This window comes from Limulus polyphemus, unplaced genomic scaffold (genome assembly GCF_000517525.1).
Source record: "Limulus polyphemus unplaced genomic scaffold, Limulus_polyphemus-2.1.2 Scaffold6188, whole genome shotgun sequence".
NCBI lineage: Eukaryota > Metazoa > Arthropoda > Merostomata > Xiphosura > Limulidae > Limulus > Limulus polyphemus.
The window spans coordinates 13,084-35,577 of NW_013671798.1; the positions used below are offsets into that span (position 1 = coordinate 13,084).

Below are 22,494 nucleotides of genomic sequence, written 5' to 3' on the forward strand. Positions count from 1 at the left end.
ATTTTTCTCAGAAGGTGGTTGGCCTCTGGAATGGGTTGCCTTCAGATGTTGTGATGGTAGTAAATTTAAATGAGTTTAAGAGAAAGCTTGATAACTATATGAATGATAAGGGCTGGCTTTAAATTTTTTTAATAGTTTAGTTTAGACAATGGGGAGCACATATACCTGATTCAATATTATTACTCATCAGGATAACTACCAGCCTACCTTCAAATTGAAATTCTTTTAGGCAAATAATAGGAATAAAAATAAATTAAGTCTTCCTTATGCTAGACTACTAAATTATAATTAGTTTTAATTTACTGTGACAGCAATAAAAAGGGTATTTATGTAAATATTCTCGTACAAACTTAAAATTGATGAAAAACATGAAAAAATGCATCTTGAGAAACTATACTATTTTTTCACACACACACATACATTTTGGCTCTTAAACACACCCAAGAAGTTTGAAATAAAAAAAAATGCTGTAACACAATCACTATAAAGCACCATAAATCACACTATGCAAATAAAAGATGTGCTTTAAATGTGGCTTTAATGTCCCTGCATTAGTAAGAAAAAAATATATGAAGTGTACTTATTTCATCCTAAATATGTAGTTTTTATTTCCAAAAATGTTGAAAAATATGAGACTGTCATTTCATTAGATCAAATTTTAGTTTTGATGACAAGTGGAAAACAACTTATAGAATAGTAGCAGGAACATGACCATATTCAGCTTACTTTACCAAGTTGCTGAATACTTTTGGATGTATTTAATGATACAATATACAACATTCTTACAGTTACTTATGAATCACACCCTGTTCAAATACAAATACTTTTAAAATTTATTTTTTTACACACAAAAAAAATGGAATACATATAACTGAAATTATACAAAACTGCCAGCTTATTTGCATATAAAAATAGTGTGTAAAAACAAATGTAATATCTATACTCATATTAAAAAGTTTACATTTCAAAACTGTACATGTACTGAATTTCATTTTCTGTGTACAAACAAAAAAATTGTGGTTCAAGTACCATTTCATGCTACTAATTGACATATATGGCAGTACAGAAAATGTTATGAAGTCATATGGATTGACAATACCATAGGACAACAGACATGTGAATATACACAAAGATTAAACAATTTTAAAAGGACATCATTTCTGTCTATAATTTGAGCTAGATCAGGATTATGAAGAAATTTTTAATTCAGTATCCACATCCTCAATATTAATCTAACATTTCTAAACAGACCACCACAGAATCAAGTACTCCTATTTTAACAGAGATATGAAGGCATAATTTATAAACCTTAAAAACTTAAGTTGATAATTTTGGTCCAAAATTAAGGTTACGTTTATCATTTATGAATATAATAAATATCATACTTAAGACAATTTCATCTAGAAACATGTATGACAAAAATGTTTGTAATCTCAGTACACATTTTACCAGGTACACAAAGAGTTATACACAAACTCAATACACACACACACACACACACACACACACACACATAGTCGAACATCTTGAGAAACAAAATAGAGCACAAAAGCAAAATTACAAGAACAATGTTAACTTCAAATATGGGTGTACAATTGATGATGTTCATTTTACAAAACTGCATCATCAAAATAACCACAAAACAACATATTTATATCATCTTCAATGTAACAAGGTTCATACAGGAAAAAATTCCAGGAACAAACTGTCATTTTCAAGGACTCAATTTACTGATTTTATATTACATTACAAAGAAAGCCCTAAAGAAATTTTCATCACTTACACTCCATTAAGTATACTTCAACTTTTCCAACTTTAATAACAAATGATAAAGTCTTGCATCTCTCAAGTACCATGCCTTAGCCAGAGCTAAAAACTCCTCTAGCATGCAACCAAAACCAAATAATATTTATTGAACATATTTCGATTTGCCAATAGGACAAAAAGTCAATTTGTACCTGATCAGCTGTTGATTTTACATCAAATGTGACCATGCCAACAAAACAAAGATTCACGTTCATATGGTTACTGAGCTCACTTACATAATGTTCTGTACATTAACAATGCTGCATATCTCGTGATTTTCACACACACAATTGCATTTCATTTTTATACTACCAAGTCCACCTGATGAAGAACTTTTCAAAAGAACTGGAAACCTTATGGATGAATAAAACCTTTAATATTACTATGTCATGTTCAGTTTCTACACTTTCTTCTACTACAGCCATACCCACCTTTGTATGATATATTCCAAACAACGATTTCATTTGTTGTCAAGACTGGTATCAGATGTATTAGTCATCCCAGGTATGATGATTACAAGTAAAGTCATGAAGCCATTCTTTTGATAATTTTAATTTTAGATCTGAAAAAAAAAACTAATAAGAACACAAAGAAATAAAATAACATTACAATACTATAATACAAGAAAATTGTTCCCAAAACATTTAGTACTTGAGCCCAAAATGCCACTCAACTTATCCCAGCCAAGATCAATCTCTGTATAAATAATGAGTGACTTCATCACGTTGTCTTTAATGACAAATATTCAAGTATTTCATGAATGACTTGCACTTCTCTCTTTTTTTTTTATTAATGAGTTATAGGCAATAAGTGATAAAGAATTTAAGACAGAAACATTAAATATTTTTGAAGAATTCATAATGAACTTGGAATTAGGAAAATTCTAAAATGTTCATGTTTTTTACCCTATCAACAATTTTATATTTATGGTAAATGAGCCTTGTGCTTGTTCTAAGACAATAATATATTCCAATAACAGTCATGTGACATATCTTTATTTGTAGAATGGAGGTACACAGTTCATAGCCTGTTGCTGCTCAATATTGTGAATTTAGCATATTTCACATTTTATGAGTCACATTTTTGAGACCTTTTTGGTAAAATTGAGATAAAAACAATAGTGGCTTGCTATCAATAGAAGCTGGGGATGTGAGAAAAATGGAGTTAGACTTTCATGGACTTTTCCAGAACGTCATGATAAAACCATTGATTTTTTTTAGGATTTCCAGTAGAAATTTTTATTTTAAAAATTCCAAGACTTTCCGGGATTTTCATGACCTGTGTGAACCCTAATGGAATAATACTCTGAATTATTCACACTCTTTTTAAATCTCCATAAGTGATATTATAAATGAAGTTTTTAGACCAAATTTTGTATGGAAAAAAAAAAGGAATACAAAGTTATGTGCCAAAGTGTAGTAACTAATAATGAAATGAAAATCTTTTTCAGTTCTACCTAGTACTACAAGAACCTGAACACAGCTATTCCTTTTTTATTGTCTTAGTGTAGAACCTTTCGTTTTTCCAAAGATTTTAAACAGAAATACTCTCTTGACATTCACATTTAATTTTAACAGCTCTGTGGTATTGAGTAGCAATGTATTTTAAAGTGTATGGCTCTAGGAAAGATACAAACTAGTATATTACAAGTATTTAAGAACTGTACATCTCCAATACTTATAGCCAAGGTAAAAGAAAGTTATTCAATTTCTAATTAAAAACATCACTGCTTTGACAGAATACAATATTAATACTTTTACACAGAATAATCAAAAATTGTTAATTATCTATTCAAAAAATAATCTTAATAATGTTACTAAATACTTGTGATTCTTTGCATGAAATTCATTGCAGAGTTTGGTTTAAACAAGATTGAAATGTGTATGTGTTATAACAGAATCACTTAACAATGTTTATTCAAATTGGATGACCTATACTTGCCTCAAATTTTCTTGGACTTATCAATAAGCTTTGAACATAAAATTCTATCTAAATAAGCTGTTTCACAAAAATTAGCATCATTTGTTAAGTAACACAGGTATTGTTAATACAGATGTTTTAATACTTATGCTCATTAAATGATCCATAATAGATCATGACCTGATACAATGAGAAGTGTGAAACATTTGGAAGAAATGGCTGCTCATGATCCAGTAAAATGGTTGGCTAAAGCAATAAAAAAAAAAGCTACACAAGTTTTTTTAGAAGCTGTTAAGAAACAAGTGTTAGAATGATGAGGAATAAACTGTACTGGAAATAGAAAGAAGGTGGATCAAAATTTTTCTACAGCTTAGTTTTTGAAAAACAATCATATGCTTTTAATTAGTTTGCTACCAAATGTCTATCAGGAACAATTACAATATGCTGCTAAAATTAATTAATTAATTACAATCTGTGAACATTATCATCATTTTTTTTATTTATAATTACATAGAATAAGTCAAAAGCTAGTTATCATAAACTTTAAAGATACAAAAGACAGTAAATGAATTATGCTCTTTAACAAAAAATCCTTATCTGTGAATTTATCTCTTTTTATCCAAAGCTACTCAAAGGCTATCTGAACTAGCTGTCCCTAATTTAGAAGTGATAGACTAGAGAGAAGGCAGTTAGTCAACACTACCAACTGCCAACTCTTGGACTACTCTTTTACCAATGAATAGTGGGATTGACCATCACATTATAATGCCCCATGGCTTAAAGGGTGAGCATGTTTGGTGGGACGGGGATTCGAGCACCCTAACCACCTGGCCATGCCAGGCCAATGGTGTATAATGTGTAATTGCATATGCTGTTTGCACACCCATGGCTCTGGAATGTAAATACTGTACAATGAAAAAAGAACCAACAAATACTAAGTTTTACCACCACATTCTAACACCCCCATGGCTGAAAGGGCAAGCATGTTTGGTTTCAGGATTCAAACTCGTGACCCAAAGATTACAAGTTGAATGCTCTAATCACATGCATGCCTTGTAAACTTGTTGTTTATAGCCAACAAACATGCTGCTTTCTATTTCAAATTTATGTCTAGGGAAACATTTCTGAATTTCACTACTGTACATAAATAAAATGTAAGTACTGATTCTCAACATTTTTACATGTTAAAAAATACTTTACTATATTAGATACTAAGACTTATGAAATGACCACCGAAACAAATTTCCCAAAGATTAAAATGAATTCTTTACACTATTCAAAAGTCACATAACGACTGACTTTTAAACCTTTAATAGATCAAAATTAAAAAGGTATTCAACTCTTCTGTCATATTGGTATCTACTGCATTTAGGTTACACATATAGTGCTAACACACTATTAAACTTTCCCAAATGTTTCTTTAACTTATGAATTGATCTATTATGTTCTAGCCCACTGATACCTTGTGCAAGTGGTGTCCTCTGAAGTTTTGAAATTTTAGTTATTAAACTACATTCACCATTGACATAATGAAACAACAGGGTACAGCAGAAATAGTGATTGATACATATATTATTATACTCTTCTCTGCTTTTACTAAAAATTCTGCTATTATTTACTGAAATTCAAAGTAGTAAAAGTTTAAACACTTGCATATTAAGTATAAATAAAGTATCTTTCAATTATTTTTCACAAGCATTATACTATACAATTTCCATAATATAATATACTACTTCTGCTCAACCACTCACTGAAAGTAATCATATTTCACTCAACTATTCACAAACGTCATCAAGTATTATTTCCTTGAATATGGTACTACTATTCAACCACTCACTCAATATATCTTTTTCAGTCAGTTATTCACAAGCATCATCCCATATGATTTCCTTGAATATGGTATAAGTACCCAAATGTTCAATTAACTTACCTACAAGATTATGCATTTAGATTTCTTCTGAGGCTTTGTTTTTTTCTCAGGGTTTTTTCTGTTGATCTGCCTCACAAGGTCATAAAATATCTATAGTAGTGCAAATGTAACTAATTTTTTAATATCTTTACTGAAATTAAAACAATTCAAAAGTTGCTACAACTTATGAAAATGTAGCAACAATAATGTGATTCGTTACTTGTGAAAAGTCAATTGTTATAAAACAAGCATTCTTTGTAACACACGCAGAATTACTTTTATGCTACAATGACTTCTTTATATGTTGCTTAACCCTTTCCAGGCTGGTGAGCGCCATGTAAGTGTTGAGTGCACACCTACACATGAAATTTCAAAATGTAAGTAAAAATAAAAAATATTTCTTTTATTGATAATGGCATTTTATAACATTTATTAAGTGTTATTTGCAATTAAAATGCTCAAACTTAAATTTTTACACAGTTCCAAAAAGGCTTGCCTATAAACAAGGCACTTAATTTTTTAAAACATATTTCTGCCTATTGCAAACCACAGATTTATATTTGCAAAGAATCTACCATTCCTTGAGGATTGTGTTCTGAAGATTGTTTCAAATGGGATTTTCCTCTTCCTTCTCTGATTTTATTAGAACAGCCTATCATTCACTCCTTTTTATAATCTCACAGCATGTGATCATAACAACTACTAATGTACCTCTGCTTTTAAAATAGCTACAGGCAAAATTTAAGTATCACTTGATAGAGCAGCTTATACAATATTACATCTATTATTATATCAAAGAAAGCAGTTTGAGAAGTAACTTATGGTTCTGTTAGAAAATGACAAGACATAGCTTGAAAAATAATGGAATGTAGTGGAAAATTCGAATGACTTTGTTCCTAAATTTTTTTTTAAACTGCATTTGTTTAAAAGCGATGGAAATTTTTATTTTACACCAAGACATTAGTTAGCTTTATTAGGTTTAGAGAGTATAGTAGGTGAAGGTATAATATTCCAGTGAGTCCAATACTTCGCTATAAAATATTATTAAGTTTATCGTATTCAAACAATACACACAAATAAAAAAACGTATAATTTATTCAAAAATATAACTATTAGATATAAATCAATTACAACCAAAAATATTGTTACCTAGCCTGACTTGATGCCATTTTAACATGTTAGGTCCTATGTCACAAATAAATTTGTCAGTTTTTGTAATGTTCTTTTAAGATATATATAGCTGAAAATGTTGACTACTACAATCAGCAAATTAAAGTATCAAAAGAAATACATTCATGAATATCAATCAAGTTGAAACAGATTGGATAAATAAAATAGAACTTTCTGATCAACATCAAAAAAATTCAAATTCTAAAACAAATTGAAGTTATAATTTTTCCTAAATGAAAATATATTTCCGATAGGTACTTCCCTCCTCTCACAAGATTAGCTTTTCTCGTTTTGTGCTGCCCTCTATATGCAAAATTTTTCAGAAACACATACCACAAACCTTCATCCTCCCTCTATTGGAATCCAAAGTTCCAACATGTCTCTCATGCAAATCATCATGTGTCACCTCTCCACCAATAGGAGAGCACTACTATCACGTGACACATGTTACTCCCTCTATATGCCACTATCGAACTATCACTTCAAAGTTTGGCAGAAGATGCGAGCACCAGAAGATTGTGGTGAAGACAGGTGGGAAGTGAGAGAGGAGGGAAGTACCTATCGGAAATACATTTTCATTTAGGAAAATCATAATTTCCAATAAGATACTTTCCCTCCGCTCACAAGATTAGCTTGAATCGCACATTGAAATGGAGGAGGGACAGGTGTGAGAGAAGCACAGGCATATCCCCCGAATGCTTTCGGAGGGCACCCCCAAAATTGGAAGAATAGATCAGATGGTCTGAGGAAAGGTACCACATCTGAGCCAGGTATCTCTTGGCCAGGAACATCGACATTATCAGGAGGACCATACATGGTGGAACATGAAGGGAGCATATCTGCATGGGAGAGGATAGTTTAGCAATGTGATCTTAAACAGAAATCAGAATCACTCAATCCCACAATGGATAGTGAGCAAGTGAGGATGTGTCCAATGGTGTACAGTGGTTAGGGCACGACAGACCGTACTCGGCAAGTCAACTACATTCAAAACTTCACTCGCTAGGTACTGACATCCTCACAAGGGTAGGATGAGGATCATACCATCTTCACCTCAAGTCCCAGAGTCAAGAGGGAACCTGACATTCTACTCCAGGAACTCACAGGGTAGCCTAAAGCCAGGGATCCAGGAATATGTCATCTAGAATCTGAGGGAAGTCCATTGCATGCACTCAACACCTGCAACCTTGAAACAAGCCTGAAACAACTCCAGGTCAGTAACAACCTCATCATCAAACGAGTGGGAAAACCCAGGAAAGAAGAGGAAACAGGCCACGTAGACGTTCTGCGACCCACAACACAGAAGACAAGTCAAGAGGGGAAGATGGACAACTGAAAACCTGTGTGAGGACTTGTGTGATTGTTTCGCTTGATTTCCAAAATGTCACTCATTGGGTACTGACATCCATGCAAGAGTAGGAGGAGGGCACCCAATCAGAGGGGTGAACTGCATTTGGGCATCTCAATTCTGGGAAATACTTACTCATCTGGAGGATCTTGTAACTCCCTCTACACTGGCAGAATACCATCACCCTACTCTGAACTGAATGGTTATAGCCATCTTTGTGGAATCCATCCAGCAGATTGCCTCCATGGTCAACCACCCCAGTGGCTTGGAACTGGGAAGGACTCCCATACTACACTGGAAGAAGGGGGGAGTGCAGTGGAGTGTCCAGAGGGACTCCTAATCCAAAACAGTGTAACGGGTGATCACAAAACCCTATTTTGAAGACCACACTGATATATTCAATCTAGGCATGGCAGAGATGGGCAGCAATCTCCTTCTACTTTACCCATGCCATCCACGAGTGGTACGGTCCAGGACAGGCATATTATGACACAATTATCACTAGGAATTTACACTCCAGTGATCTTGTGAAACACCCCATCTCAAGGGTGAGTGTACATAGCCATGAAAAATGTATAAGAAGCAACATGGCTTACAGCGTAGGTTTGATAGCAATATGTCTGCGAATGGTTATAGCCATCTAAGTGGAACTCATTCCAAGTACAGATAGAATACCTGGTCAAGCACCACTTGCCACAGAGCGAAATCGAAAGTGAAGCTGAATCAGGGGCCTCTGAAAGAAAAGAGAGCATTAGTGAGGACTTAACTCATGTCGCAGTCACTCTGAAGTCTGTAGAATAGCCACAGGCAGCAGGCGATTCCCCGAAGAATAAGAAAGAGCAATGTGGTGTAGTTAGTGGGAGATGAACGTATGTGTAGTCATCCACATGCCTGATCTCTTCTCTTTCAATGTCTAACAAAGATGAGAGGCAAGGGAGAAGGTAAGGTGATGGATTTGATGTGAGGGAACATTAAAGACAAGGAAGGAGACAAGGAAAATAGGCCAACTGGATCAAACTTTGTACCCAATTGGTCAGGGTAACCAAGGAAAGATCACAGGAAGAGGTAGGTTGCCAAGGGATAAAAAGGCTGGAACAAGGATCCCAAAAGGAAGCTGTGCAAGCAATATAACAACAGAGGGCATGAACAGGACAGAGTCTATCCAGATTAGGATGAGGGAAGAGATGAGATATAGGCAGATAGGGTAAAAGTAGTTCTGACCTTCTTGAGCCGCAGAGGTTTTGGGAATGAAAGCATGATCCAGATAAAGGATAAGGTAGGAGGAGTGGTACAAGGTCCTGGTGACATCGAGGGTGAAAATATCCGACCTACTATATGGCAGGCCAGGAGGAGGAGGAAATATGCTTCCAAGGAGAGGTGAAACAGGGAACACATAGACAGAGGTTTGGATGGAAGTAACGTGAGGGCACGAAGGACCACGTTAATGTCCCAGTTTGGGAGTGATGGATGCCTCAGTGGCCAATGCAGCTGGAAGAAATGGATCAACATGGAAAGGACAGGGAAAGCAAAAGACCCTGCAGAAGTGGGAAAAATGGAATGTATTGGATAATGCTGCCTAAAAATCCTGAAATCGAGGAGACCAAAGAACCCCTCTCAAAGAGCCACGTGAGAAACTCAGAGATACAGACAACCATTATGTGAGAAGCCTGGAAACCAGAGTCAATGCCCAGGAGTGATAAACACCCCATTTGCATTGATAGATGGCCAAAGAAGAAGGGCAAATGGAACAGGCCAAATGTGAATATACTCTGCGAGAGAAACCAAAACTCCTCGCCAAGGGCCTGACTAAAGCCAGGCGTAAAAACGAAGGACGGGCAGTGTGGGATGGAGCACCAGTGACTGGGGTTGACTGAGCAGGTTGTAATGGAAGAGAAGGGACCACCTGCAGTTGGAGCAATCAAGGAAACCAAGGTTGAGCAGGCCAGTAAGGAGCAATTAGGAGGACCTGCATGGAGTGGCATGGATGAGGGAGACCACACAATGAAGTAAATAGATGGGAGGGTAAACATAAAGAAGAGATGAGACCAATCCTGCCTGAAGGCATCAGCAGCCAAGGCTTGTGGATTGAAAACCAAGGACCAAAACTGAGGTAATTTGTGATTGAGAGTGGTGGCAAAGGCATTGATATGGAGCATATCCAGATGCAGACAGAGCCACTGAAAAATGGCAGGATGTAGAAACCACCCTGTGGAATATAAGTGATTCAGTCCGGAAAGACGATCAGCTACGAGATTGAAAGCACCCAGTACATGACACGTCATCAAACTTCACTTTCAAGTGGAGACGTGATGTATGATCATTTGCATACGAGATGTGTTGGAACTTTGGATTAAAACAGAGGGAGGATGAAGGCTTGTGGCATGCGTTTCTGAAAACGTTCACATATAGAGGGCAGCATAAAACGAGAAAAGCTAATCTTCTGAGAAGAGGGAGAGTTGTTCCTTATTGGAAGTTTTTTTTTTTAGAAGTGTTTTACCAGACAAAAAACTTCATAACTGAATCAAAATATATGAATTTTTCTAAACCAGAAACTAGATAATATATCATAAGTTTATCACAAGTTTCATGCAATTTGATAAAGTATTTCCAGTGTGAGAAATAAAAAGAAATCAAGAGATATCGGTGACACCTTTTCAGTCTGGAAAGGGTTAATAAAATCAGGTAACAGGCCCAGTTCTTTGTATTTTCCTAACTCATTCTTCCCAGTTTTCATAGAAATAAATTAAATACATAATAAATTCATTCAAGAGACAATTATGAATTTAATGCATGTCAATGTAATACTTGTCATAATACAGCAACTGAGAACCAACAGGAATAAAAACAAAGCTCAACTTTTAAAAGGTGACAGAACATGTATTTAACCAAGGACACCTTTCTTTAATTTTTTCATTTGATTTGATTTTAATCCAGAGATTTTCATCCACTATTCTGGCTTACACTTTCTGCTATGTTTGTTCCAGTTACTTTAAAAAAATTATCCTGAAGAAGTCACGTGCTGAAATATGTGTAAATACATAATTTCATAAGTAGCTTTATTCTTTTAAGTATTCATTAGCATACGGTAAATTCCATACTTTTGAACATTTATTTGAAACATTTTGTCTGATTTGAACCCAATGTTTATTAACTGTTCTACATGCAGATAATAAACAAATTTAAAGTAACCTGAAAGAGAAGGTATATTCCTTGTTACTAATAAAAACATTTAACATTATAATGCCCAACATACATAAACCTAATTCAAAAATACTTCCACTTACAAAGCTTTCAACAAAATGAACTAATCTTTAAAACATTTTCTTTGCAAGTATTTAAAAAAAAAGGTGATGTTGAACTGTACATATAAGTTATACTTATAAAAGATTACAGTGCATACCATGAACAAAGTATTATAGTACCTCATGAACATTGACTTTAGCTTTAGCAGAAGACTCCAAGAAGGCACAGTTATTAAAGGATCTTGCCAAATTTCCTCCCTGGTCTTTCCCAACAACCCGCTCATCCTCCAGATCACACTTGTTTCCCACCAAGATCATGGGAACCTGAAACCCAGTCACTAAGTTAAACCAATGTTAATGCTGTATTAACCACCAATAATATATATCCTAAAAGTCAAATAACTATCTTTTTTTTTAAAATATTCAATCTTTGTACAAGTACAAAAACTTAACAAAAAGAAATTATAAATTAAAATTATACATAACTGAGATTCAAAGAAGTGCCAGTTTGTTTTTCCACATACATGTCGAGCATGAATTTTCAAACATATAACAAAATACACTAACATATTCTTTGTACAAAAGAATTCACATCTGAACAGCACGGTCAAAGTATTAATTTTCTGGTAATTTATTATTCTTCAAAATCACAGTGTCTGTTACTAAAATATGTTTCAGGGTAACAATTATTGCAGAATTTCTTTTGTACCACACAATCACTAACTTAATATAACAAGCTATCTAAAACAAATGAAGATCAACAACTTGATGCAATACTTGATGTAACACCCATAGTATTATTGTTTGTAATCTTACACAGTGATTAATTTGCCTATCAGTGATATATATTTAAAAACTGAAAAATGACAGGGGACTTTGGTATACCAGTCACAAGAGTGATCTACAGAAAATAAAAACCCAAAAAACTTAAAACAGAAGTCGCCAATCTCCCCAACTGAAACAAAACCTCGGCACTTTATGCCCATGTTATGTGCCCCTCTCCACATGGCAATTAAATGAAACATTTTTCCATACCTTTAGATAATTTGTCCTTTATACACTCCTTGAATAACACTAATCAATTCACCAAATTTACTTTTGAAATAGTCAACTGAAAAACTTTTCCTACTAACACTTTTGAATGGTCTAATGTACAATTTTTACTACTTTTTCTGGAAAAAAAGTTTTGATATTGCAAAAACAAACTCAATGTTTTGAAAGTCTGTTTTTTTCTGTATCACTGGTGCTATTGTTTTGCATTACTTTCCTCCACCACCTATACCACCTATTTACTTTCTTTTGCCTTGTGTATTATCATCAAAACATTTCTCTCATCTTTTTTTCCAAAGGACTAGTCTTCTTTCTGTGCCACTGGTTCTCTTGCATTTTGTTTCTCCAACAACTACCTGCATTGCCAGTGATGGTTAATAACGTCTTATTTTCTTCAACAACTTTCTGCATTACCAATTATGGTTAATAAAATCCTATTTTCTCCAATATCTTGCTGCATTGCCAATTATGGTTAATAAAGTCCTCTTTTCTCTAACAACTTCCTGCATTGCCAATTATAGTTAATAAAGGACCTATACATAAAAGAAAAGATTTTTCCTCATTTTGTTTTTTAGGACACTAAATCCTAGTATCCTGGATTTAGCAAGATGGCTAATTTTAGTATTTACAGGAGCAATTGCAAAAATAGCTTATAATGTTACTAGCTTGGGGAATTCCATGTGTAGGTTTTCTTCAATGATATCACACCATGCATCATGGCAGAAATCAGCTTCACAGAAAAGATTTCAAACTCAAAAATACTACTTGAATACAATCAACCAACCCCTCCAAAAATTTAGATATAACAGCATTTTTAACCCTTTCTCAACAGTCAGGTCAAAGTGTGCATGTCCCGATATTTTAGTTACTTAAAACATTTAATAAAACAACTTTATTATCACTGTATGTCAATAAAATTAACAACACAATGAAGTATATAATTCAAATTTTAATATATATTTTACTTTCTTAATTCAAAAGAAAATATTTAAAATAAATGCCAAATATGTTTTCTTGTGTCACACAGCATGTCTTCTTGTGTTATTGCTCAGTTTATAATTTGTTACGCTTACCATGCAACATGTATAGTGGTTAACAAATGAGAAACTCAAACTTCAGTATTTAAAAGCTAGAGTGTAAAATAAGAACCCCCCACCTTTTTCATTTGCTGAGATATCAACATATTTTGTACACCTATGAGGGTAGCCCTGCCCACTACTTCAATTTTTGAAACCTCTTGTCTACTCACACCTACTTCTTTTAAGTACATGTTTATAACCAACAGAAAGAGCACATTCCAAACTATGTAATTCTGACAATCATTTGTAATTGGCATAAAGTGGAAATTTGTAATTGACAGATGTTGAAGTCTATTGAGTAAGTCACTGTTCTGAGCAGAAATGAAATTTTTAACCCACATATAACTTGTCTAGAAAGCTAGATAAATTAGTGTTTTTATGTGTTCAAGTATAGTAATTTCATAATTTTTTGGTTTCCTAAAATGCATCTTTGAAATCTACAAAAATTTTGTCTTCCCACTCCACTTGAAAGAATAAACAAGGGTTATTGCGAGGCTTAGCAAGTACAATGAACGAGTACAATTCCATTTTGTAGCATTGTAAGTAGATAGCTGCCTTGCATAAATACAACACATAATGATGCTCTGTGGGAAGTATTCATAAATATCTAAAATGATGGGAAAGTCTGCAATAAACACTGGAAGTTATCATTGGGTAAGCTCTACTTTCCTTACTCTACATGTTTTATTAAATACAAAGTTTACCATTATGCAGTTGTCTCACATGTTGTAAAAAAAGTAGTGAATCAACTAAACTTACAAAACACTGTAGTATACTTTGACTAAGATTTTAATTTTTACTTGTTACAACTGTTTTCTTTCTTCGACTACAATTATACTAAAGATGTCAAACATACATCATCTGTATCCTTCACACGAAGGATCTGTTCTCGCAGGTCCTGTAAGTCATTAAAGGTGGATTGTGCTGTAATGGAGTACACCAAGACAAATCCTTGTCCATTCTTCATGTACAGATCTCTCATGGCAGTGAATTGTTCCTGTAATAATCAACAATGTCATAGAAATAGTACACCAATGGAAAAAATGTCTTTCACACACATCATATAAGTTGTATTTAAATGTAAGCTATGTACTTTCCACACATACTAAATGAAGCAATATTTAACCATTACATCTGTTATGAAAGTGCTACTTTAAGGTTTTCTTTACCCCTTCCCTTTATAACTCTGTGACATATGGAGTTTAAAAGTTATATTTTTATCAATAAACTATTATCTAATACTGATGCTACATTTTTTAAAAAAATTCAGAGTATTTTAGGCATATCACTAACTTATGGTAAAAAATAAACTAATTCTGGAGGTCAGAACTAAAATGTTATTTGTAAGTTAATAAAGCTAATTTATATATAACAAACTGACCACAAATACATAACCTAAATAAATTAAAACACAAGAAAAAAAAACTACAATGGTTAGAAATGCACTGATGTATCAGCAAAGTACTATTGTTGGTATTATTTTAATGCTGATACCTTCAGTGTGAATACATGTATAGGGTACTAGTGCATTAAGACTTGAGTGTACATGGATAAATGGTGATAGCAACCCAGAGGTCAATAACAAGTAGTTCCAAGCTTCAGTTTTCTAGCTGCTTAGTTAGCTGCATTTACAGTTTTATGTTTTATTCCTATTCTACCATAATTATAAACATTCAGAGATTCATTACGTGGTATTCAAGCGGTGTTTTTTCTCTTGTTAACAGAAGCTGTTTGACAGTGTTTGAATAGTAATCATAATTAAATGTCACTCTTGGAAAATTCAAATCTTTTTATTTGTATAATGCCCATTCCTTAAGAAAATGATGTTGTATTATAAAATACACCACCACCACCAGATTGTTATACATAACAGCACCTTCTTGGTATTGGAGCAGGCCTTTTTGGTGGAGCATGTGTGGAATACATTTAGTGGCTTCATTGCTTCAATAAAATGTACCGAATGTCTTGTATATAAGATGTAAGAGAAGTGCTGTAGGGAAACCAGAGAAATTAGACACAGAAATGCAGAGAATTTGCAGTACAAACCACAAAATTTCAATTCAGTAGGAGACTTGCATTGTAAAACACAGAACTTTGGGTGAATGGCAAATTTGTTAGCTACAGATGATATAGCCAAAATAATTGACATTATAAACACATGAAGGTGAAGCAGTAAATACTTCTTAGTTTAAATATCAGATAAAGGCAGATTTTCCAGCAAAGTTTTTACTAACATTCCAAAGTTACATACAACAAGACGGACTCCTATGTTCACAAAAGTGATATTTGTAAAGTTATATACGAATAGTCTGTTGGACTTTTATTGTAAAATATACATCTAACAAATTAGCTGCAGATCAGCTTCACAGGGAAAATGTATTGCATAATACTTCTTATTCTATATTGTAATGCTAGTCTCGTACATTTTGTTTTACATATTCTTTATAAGTTACCTAGCAATACATTTTTGTGTTTGTTTGTTGTTTAACAATTCTTCAGCAAGTTATTTGATAATTTTGCTAATTTTTACTTAGCAAGTAGAAGTTGATGGACAACAATGTATGCTAGAGATCCTGGATACAGCTGGAACGGTATGTTTATTTTTTTATAATCCTGAACCATACACGAGCCCGGTTTGTGTTTGTCATACTCTGAATTTCTACTTAAGTATTTCCACGTGGTGAGCCATTTGGCTTGAAGCTTGTGTTTAATGATAACATTATGGCTATTACATTATTATAGGGCTTTTTTTGAAGGTTTATTCATTAGCTAGGAACTCAAGGATAGCTACATATCTTTTATAGTAATGCAGTTTAAAAAATTGAGGACAGTCTTCCAACTAGTTTTTCAATATAGCACAAAAAGATTAACTAAAGAAGGTGCCTGTCTGGAGCCCATAGCAACACCATCAGTCTGATTATAAAGATTGTCTTCAAGAAAAAAATCAGATTCCTTTTGGGTTAAGCTCATCATTTTCAAAAAGTTGTTGTTGTTAAAAATCAAATCAACACTCAATTGTGTGGTTTCTTCTAATGATATGTTTTTACACAATGACTTAACATCAAAGCTGGTGCAATAAATTAAATAAATTAGCCCAAAAAATTTTGATAATGTGACTTATAAAACATAGAAATTGGAACAAGTAGAGAATTTGTGGTATAAACAGTTCAAGTAATTTCCAACAGGAAAAAATACTTTTACTATCTTTACTTTAATAACAAAAATACCAATATAAAATTCATTGTTGAATATCAATACGATTGTAAACTCTCATTTCTGGACACATTGATTTATAACACGAATGGCCACTTTTGATGTGAAGTATACCATTAAAAAACAGAAAACATTTATCTTGCTTGTATTATAACTTAACAAGTTGTGTACCAAATGTTTTTAAAGAAAATGTGGTCAAGACCTTATTTTATTATATATATAAAACATAAATACTTATAAAATTTTGCATAAAATATTAAATAACACCAAAGAATCAACATGCAAGAATGGTTTTCCTGTAAATGTTAATTTATTTTTAGGACAAGACCACATTGAGCTATATGCTGTGTTCACTGCAGGGAATCAGACACAGGATTTTAGCATTGTAAGTCTGTAGACTTCCCACTATCCCACAGGGGGACTAAATATTATTGACAGAATACTTCATAGTTATTTGAATAAGCAGAACTTTAGTAAACCATCCATATACAAAGTTTCTAAATATCTTACTGTTGTTACCTTGCCTTACCTTCTTTATTTATTAAAAACCAGTTAAGAAATTCATGTCATAGAGTATATCCTCAAATACAGTTGAAATGTATTGTGAAATGTAATAGTTACCTAGTATTTTTTTGTTCTTTTTGTTTAGATTTAAGGACCGTATTCCTGCATTAAAGTCATCAAATATACTCTACAAATTTACTTATCTTTTTTCACCAAGACTATGTCAGGTCTACTAAAAGAAAATTATTAATTTGTGTGAAAGAACATGTAAATTTGAGATCAAGTGTACTTCAACATGCCCTAGATGAATGCAACTTCATCATCCATCCAAATTACTTTAACATCCTAGCAAGGGCCAATGATAAGCAGAGCCTCCAAATAAAAGAGAGCTTGTTCATTCACCAACTGAGGCCTGATATTAATCAATTGAGTTCCACATACAAATTACTTTTAGTCCTATATGTGTTTATCATTTTTAAATGAAAATTTCACATGGCTCTGTTTTTCATATTTCCAGCTAAGGATCACTAAACACAATGTATAAGCATGAAGATATTTTCATTCAAACAACTGGCAGATTTCTTTCCTTTTATAAACTGATTTTACCAAAGGTTTTCATTTGTGTTCTATAAACACTAACTTCTTTTAATTGTAAAAAGAATATTTAATACTTAAAAGTTTCCTTAATTTCCTTTCTTATTTTCATACATACACCTAAAGTTTATTATTATCATCTATTATTGTAATTTTGAAAAAAATGTTCTTATTAACCAGTACTTTTATTTCTTTCACATTCTAAGCATTGTCATATTTGATAAGATATCTTTAATAGTCCATATACTCAGTTGACCAAACTCAACACAATTAAAAAGGTAAGAGTAAATATTTTCATTTACAAGTTAAGACTATAAATTATTCAAAATCTAGGGTTGCACTACAAGGTGATATTTTTTTACTTATATACTTACAAAATATAACAATATGTGCAGTTTTACTTTTTTTTAATTAGTAGATAAGGTTGGTTCAAAATGTTACCCTAGAAAAATAAATAACTTTTGAGGTTCAAAACAGAGAAGCACTAAGAATAAGCTAATAACAGACTGTTTTTGCATTTCTAAATGAAAAATAAACCTAAGAAAACCAAAAACTGTTATAAACTTAACTATGCTGACAACTATTCTACAATGATTACTTTGAATGGACAAAAACAAGTAGTTTCTGTTATTTTAATAATGTAGACAAACATAATAAAAATCATTTTGCTCACCAATTCACCAGAAGCTTGGATAACAAACACAGATAACTAGCATTTAAAATAATATTTTTCTGCATTAGAATACTAACTTTGAAATTACATAAAAGGTCTTCATTAAAAAAAAACTCTGTTGTACATATCACAGTTCAGCATAGTTTTACTTACTTTTCGGTAGCTGTCCTCGATAGTTGGGTCATATTTTTCCACAAATATACCTTGTACAAATTGTACTGTCTACAAAATAATAATATTTAACTTACACACATGTAAAAATAAAGAAATATCAAGTTAAATCTAGGAAGATGAGATTACCAATTTTTCATTTCCATTAATAAAATTCATTTACCGTCTTATCCAAATACAGAGTTAGAGTACGTTATATTAAATCAATTTTGAAGACTTACTACATTGTTACAGTTCCTGTCACCACATCTAGTCATGCTATATATATCTGATGACCATGCACCTTGAAAAGAGCATTGCAGCATAGTTTACATTGTGAAAGGCTATGTTGTAAAACTGATATATCCAAAGCACACCACTCATACCTGCTTGCATTCCATAATCCATCTAATGCAAGTCTCGATAACATGGCAATTAAAAAATTCATTCTGGTATCTAGTATTTTCTCCCATTTTATACATGCATAGAGCTGTGCTAAATAGAACTTGAATCCAGAACAGTTGTGGACTCTTGGTCTGAAACTATTTTCGTGTTCCTTGAGTTATAAATTGAACTTTATTTCTAGGATTTTAATGGCACATTCAGCACTTCATGTTTTTTCAGGAATGAAGTGTTGCAGTTTCACAACACATTACTAATTTTGCACTATTTTATTTTTTGTCTTTCTCTCAATTCAACCAATTAAAGTGCGTGTTTAGACTCAGACGGAACCAAAGACAGTTAGTTCAGGCAATATTATCAAGTGGTTGTTAATACTGTTACGACAGCAGAAGTCACGCGATGCTGGGAGCATGCACGTTGGAGTTTCTCGAAGGATCATGAATTATCGAGGAACCCTGCGAATGTCCGAGTGTTTGCCTCTTTTTTAGTATATGAGCCCGGCAAATAAAGCCAGCGATAGAGAGATATGCAGATAGATTGAAGAGATAGATAACTGAGTCAAGCAAACAGTAGGCACCATAAGTAAAGTGCATGAATCACTGTGATTTATAGCATGTGTCATAAAGGTTGTTAAGTATAAAGTGACTGTGTAAATTCTGTGTATTACAAAAAATTGCATCAAGAAAGAATAAACTAGTTTTAATTAATAAAGGACTTGTATCGCTGAAGTTCCTCAGAAAGAATTTATACTGGAAATTAACAAACAAGCAGATATGTAACAATATCATGTGATCGTTAGCATACACTACCTCGATTATCTGCTGTTTCATGATTTTTTGCTTTCCGCATAAATAATTTAGGCACCAGTGTATATTTATTTACTTTCACAGCAATGACTAGTGTATCTCACTGGTTAGCCCACTGTTTAATCTAAATAAAATATTTCAATATATTTAAGTTCCTTTTTAAAATTATAATCTTTTTACTATCATTTAATCACATTATCATGAAAAATGATAAAAAAAGTCATCACAATATCAATCATAAAAGCCAAATGTCTGTCACACTCGATTTCGTAAGTTATACTAGTCCAATTTCACTTCTTCCCCTATAATACTTCCTCTTTTGATTACCCATTCCTGTTTTACTTGAATTTAGTCACTGACATAGGTGTGAATAGCTCCTAAATTTTGGCACTTTTTCTGCTATAGACATAAAAATGCATTCACACCCTACAACGCCTGTGAAAAATAAGTAAAAAATTAGCAGAATTCTATGCTTGGGAATTATTATAAAAAAACATCTATTAATCATAAATGCCAAGTGTCGGTCACACTTGATTTCTCCAAATTTCGTAAGTTACACATTAGACTGTAGGGATGAAGACAATGTGTAATTGGGCAACAGAACATGAATCTTTAAGAAATCTTAATGTGTTTTTGTATACTATATTTTTAATCACTAATCAAATAAAATTAACCAAGCTACAAATATTTTGTATTCCTGTCATAACAGCTAGAAATAAAAGAGGCAAGGCTAGGCTTGAAATAGCCAACTAACGATTTGAATGCACATCAGATCTTGCACATGAAAACCCCAGATATCATGCAACACCTGAACTTTTGCAACCAAAATTAATTTATGAGCAAAAATTTCTCCATAAACATGTAAACTATTGTCTAGAATTGTAATGGTACAATTATGTTGACAAAATCTGTAGAAAAGAAAAACACTACAGATAATTGAGAATCATGGATAACAGAGTTACAAATAATCAAGGCATTAGTTTAGCCCCCATTTCCCGATACAAATAGTAGGGAAGTTAGGTTAGGCACATGTGGTTCCTAGATATAAAATTATTTATCAAGGCCTGATCTAATGTAAAAGAAGACAGTTTCCCAGTACCTGTTTCAACAGTCCAATCGAAAGAAATCCATAGGCACCACTGGATTATCATAATTTGAATTATAAGTATAATTTCAATGGGAATAACCTTAATAGTGTCATGAAAGAAGGATCTTGGTGTATCAGTTGATCAGTCTTCGAGCCATCTAAGCAGTGTGCTGTTACTAGTGGTAGGGCAAAGAGGGTTTTAGGTTTTATCTACAGAAATATTGAATTCAAGTCTAAAGAGGTTATAACTTCATTGTATAGGTCACTGGTTAGGCCACATTTAGAAAATTATGTTCAGTCTTGGGCTCCTTACCTTAGCATAGGGTTTAAAGAAGGGTTAGTAGAATGGTGTCTGGGATGGAGGGGTTGTCATATGAGGAGAGATGAAATCTCATATTGTTTTCTCTTGAAAAAAGAAGAGTTAGGGGGGTATCTAATTGAGGTGTTTAATATTGTAAAGGAAATTGGTAGAGTTGGTGCATCATCTTTTTTCATACTTAACAGTGAGAACAGTAGAGAACTAGGAGACACAAGTATAAAGTTTGGTAGGGTAGGAGTCATCTTCAACTAAGACAGTTTTATTGTTTTAACAGGGTGGTTGGATTTTGGAATAGGTTGCCTTCAGATGTTGTGGAGAAATTAAATTTAAGTAAGTTTAAGAAAAACTTAATAAGTAAAGGAATGATAAGGGGTGGCTTTAATTTTTTAAATTTATTTATTAATAGTTTTAATTTAGTTCAAAGGATGGAATAGCCGAGATGGACCAATAGGTCCCATGTTGTCCCAACACATTATGTTATGTCTGGTGACTTTGCTGGTATGTCTTTATCTAGAATAGCATGAATACCAGTTCTGTTTTCCAGCTGCTTGAGGAATGTGACAGATGAACATGAGGTACAACTAATACACGTAATTGTGTTGCAAACCTCTCTGCATGCACAACAATATCAGGAGAAGGAGGAAAAACTAAGTAATCCCCTTGAGAATGATCAGACAACAAAGCAGGGGTAGACTCAAAAGCAACTGGTTGCATCTCCAAAACTTCACAAAAATGTGTAACTAATTGGACTCCTGACCACCACTAGATAACAAAGGGGAATAGACGAAGGCCGAGTACTCTCCGTGCTTGAAACCATTACAAGGGAATTCATATCCAATTTTTTTTTCTCATAATATATTTGTAGGAAAAAGCAAAAAACAAATTAAATGAAATATATATCTGGATAACAAAACAAAGAATTCCTGATTATTAGAAAGAGAAAACTAAGAAAATGTAAATCACAAAACGTCAGTCTGAATGCTCGTGCTTTGTTGAGAAAAAGTAATTTTATTGTCTGCATACAGTGCTTATATACAGTACCTGCATAGAGAGCAAGTGAGGGCCAGCATAAGGTTTTGCAAATTATATATTGCTGAGGACAGTAGAGTGGGGTATATAAAGACTGGAGCAAGCAAACACAACATTATATGGAAAAGATGAAGATCGAGAAATAGCTATTAGCGTCAGAGGAGGTATGTATGTTTTGGAATACAGTCACATT

General features: G+C 33.1%; 1 protein-coding gene across 1 annotated transcript in view; it reads right to left on the reverse strand.

The window, feature by feature from the left end:
- Window positions 1-866: 866 nt before the first annotated feature.
- LOC106473453 (ras-related protein Rap-1A-like) overlaps window positions 867-22,494 on the reverse strand; it is a 35,153-nt gene continuing 13,525 nt past the window's right edge. The window contains exons 3-7 of the mRNA XM_013934133.2: window positions 18,623-18,730; window positions 14,381-14,521; window positions 11,576-11,719; window positions 5,657-5,746; window positions 867-2,368 (exon numbers count right to left, since the gene is read on the reverse strand). Coding sequence (XP_013789587.2) covers window positions 5,657-5,746; window positions 11,576-11,719; window positions 14,381-14,521; window positions 18,623-18,730 — 483 coding nt within the window. The 3' untranslated portion in view covers window positions 867-2,368. The remainder of the gene's footprint in view (window positions 2,369-5,656; window positions 5,747-11,575; window positions 11,720-14,380; window positions 14,522-18,622; window positions 18,731-22,494) is intronic.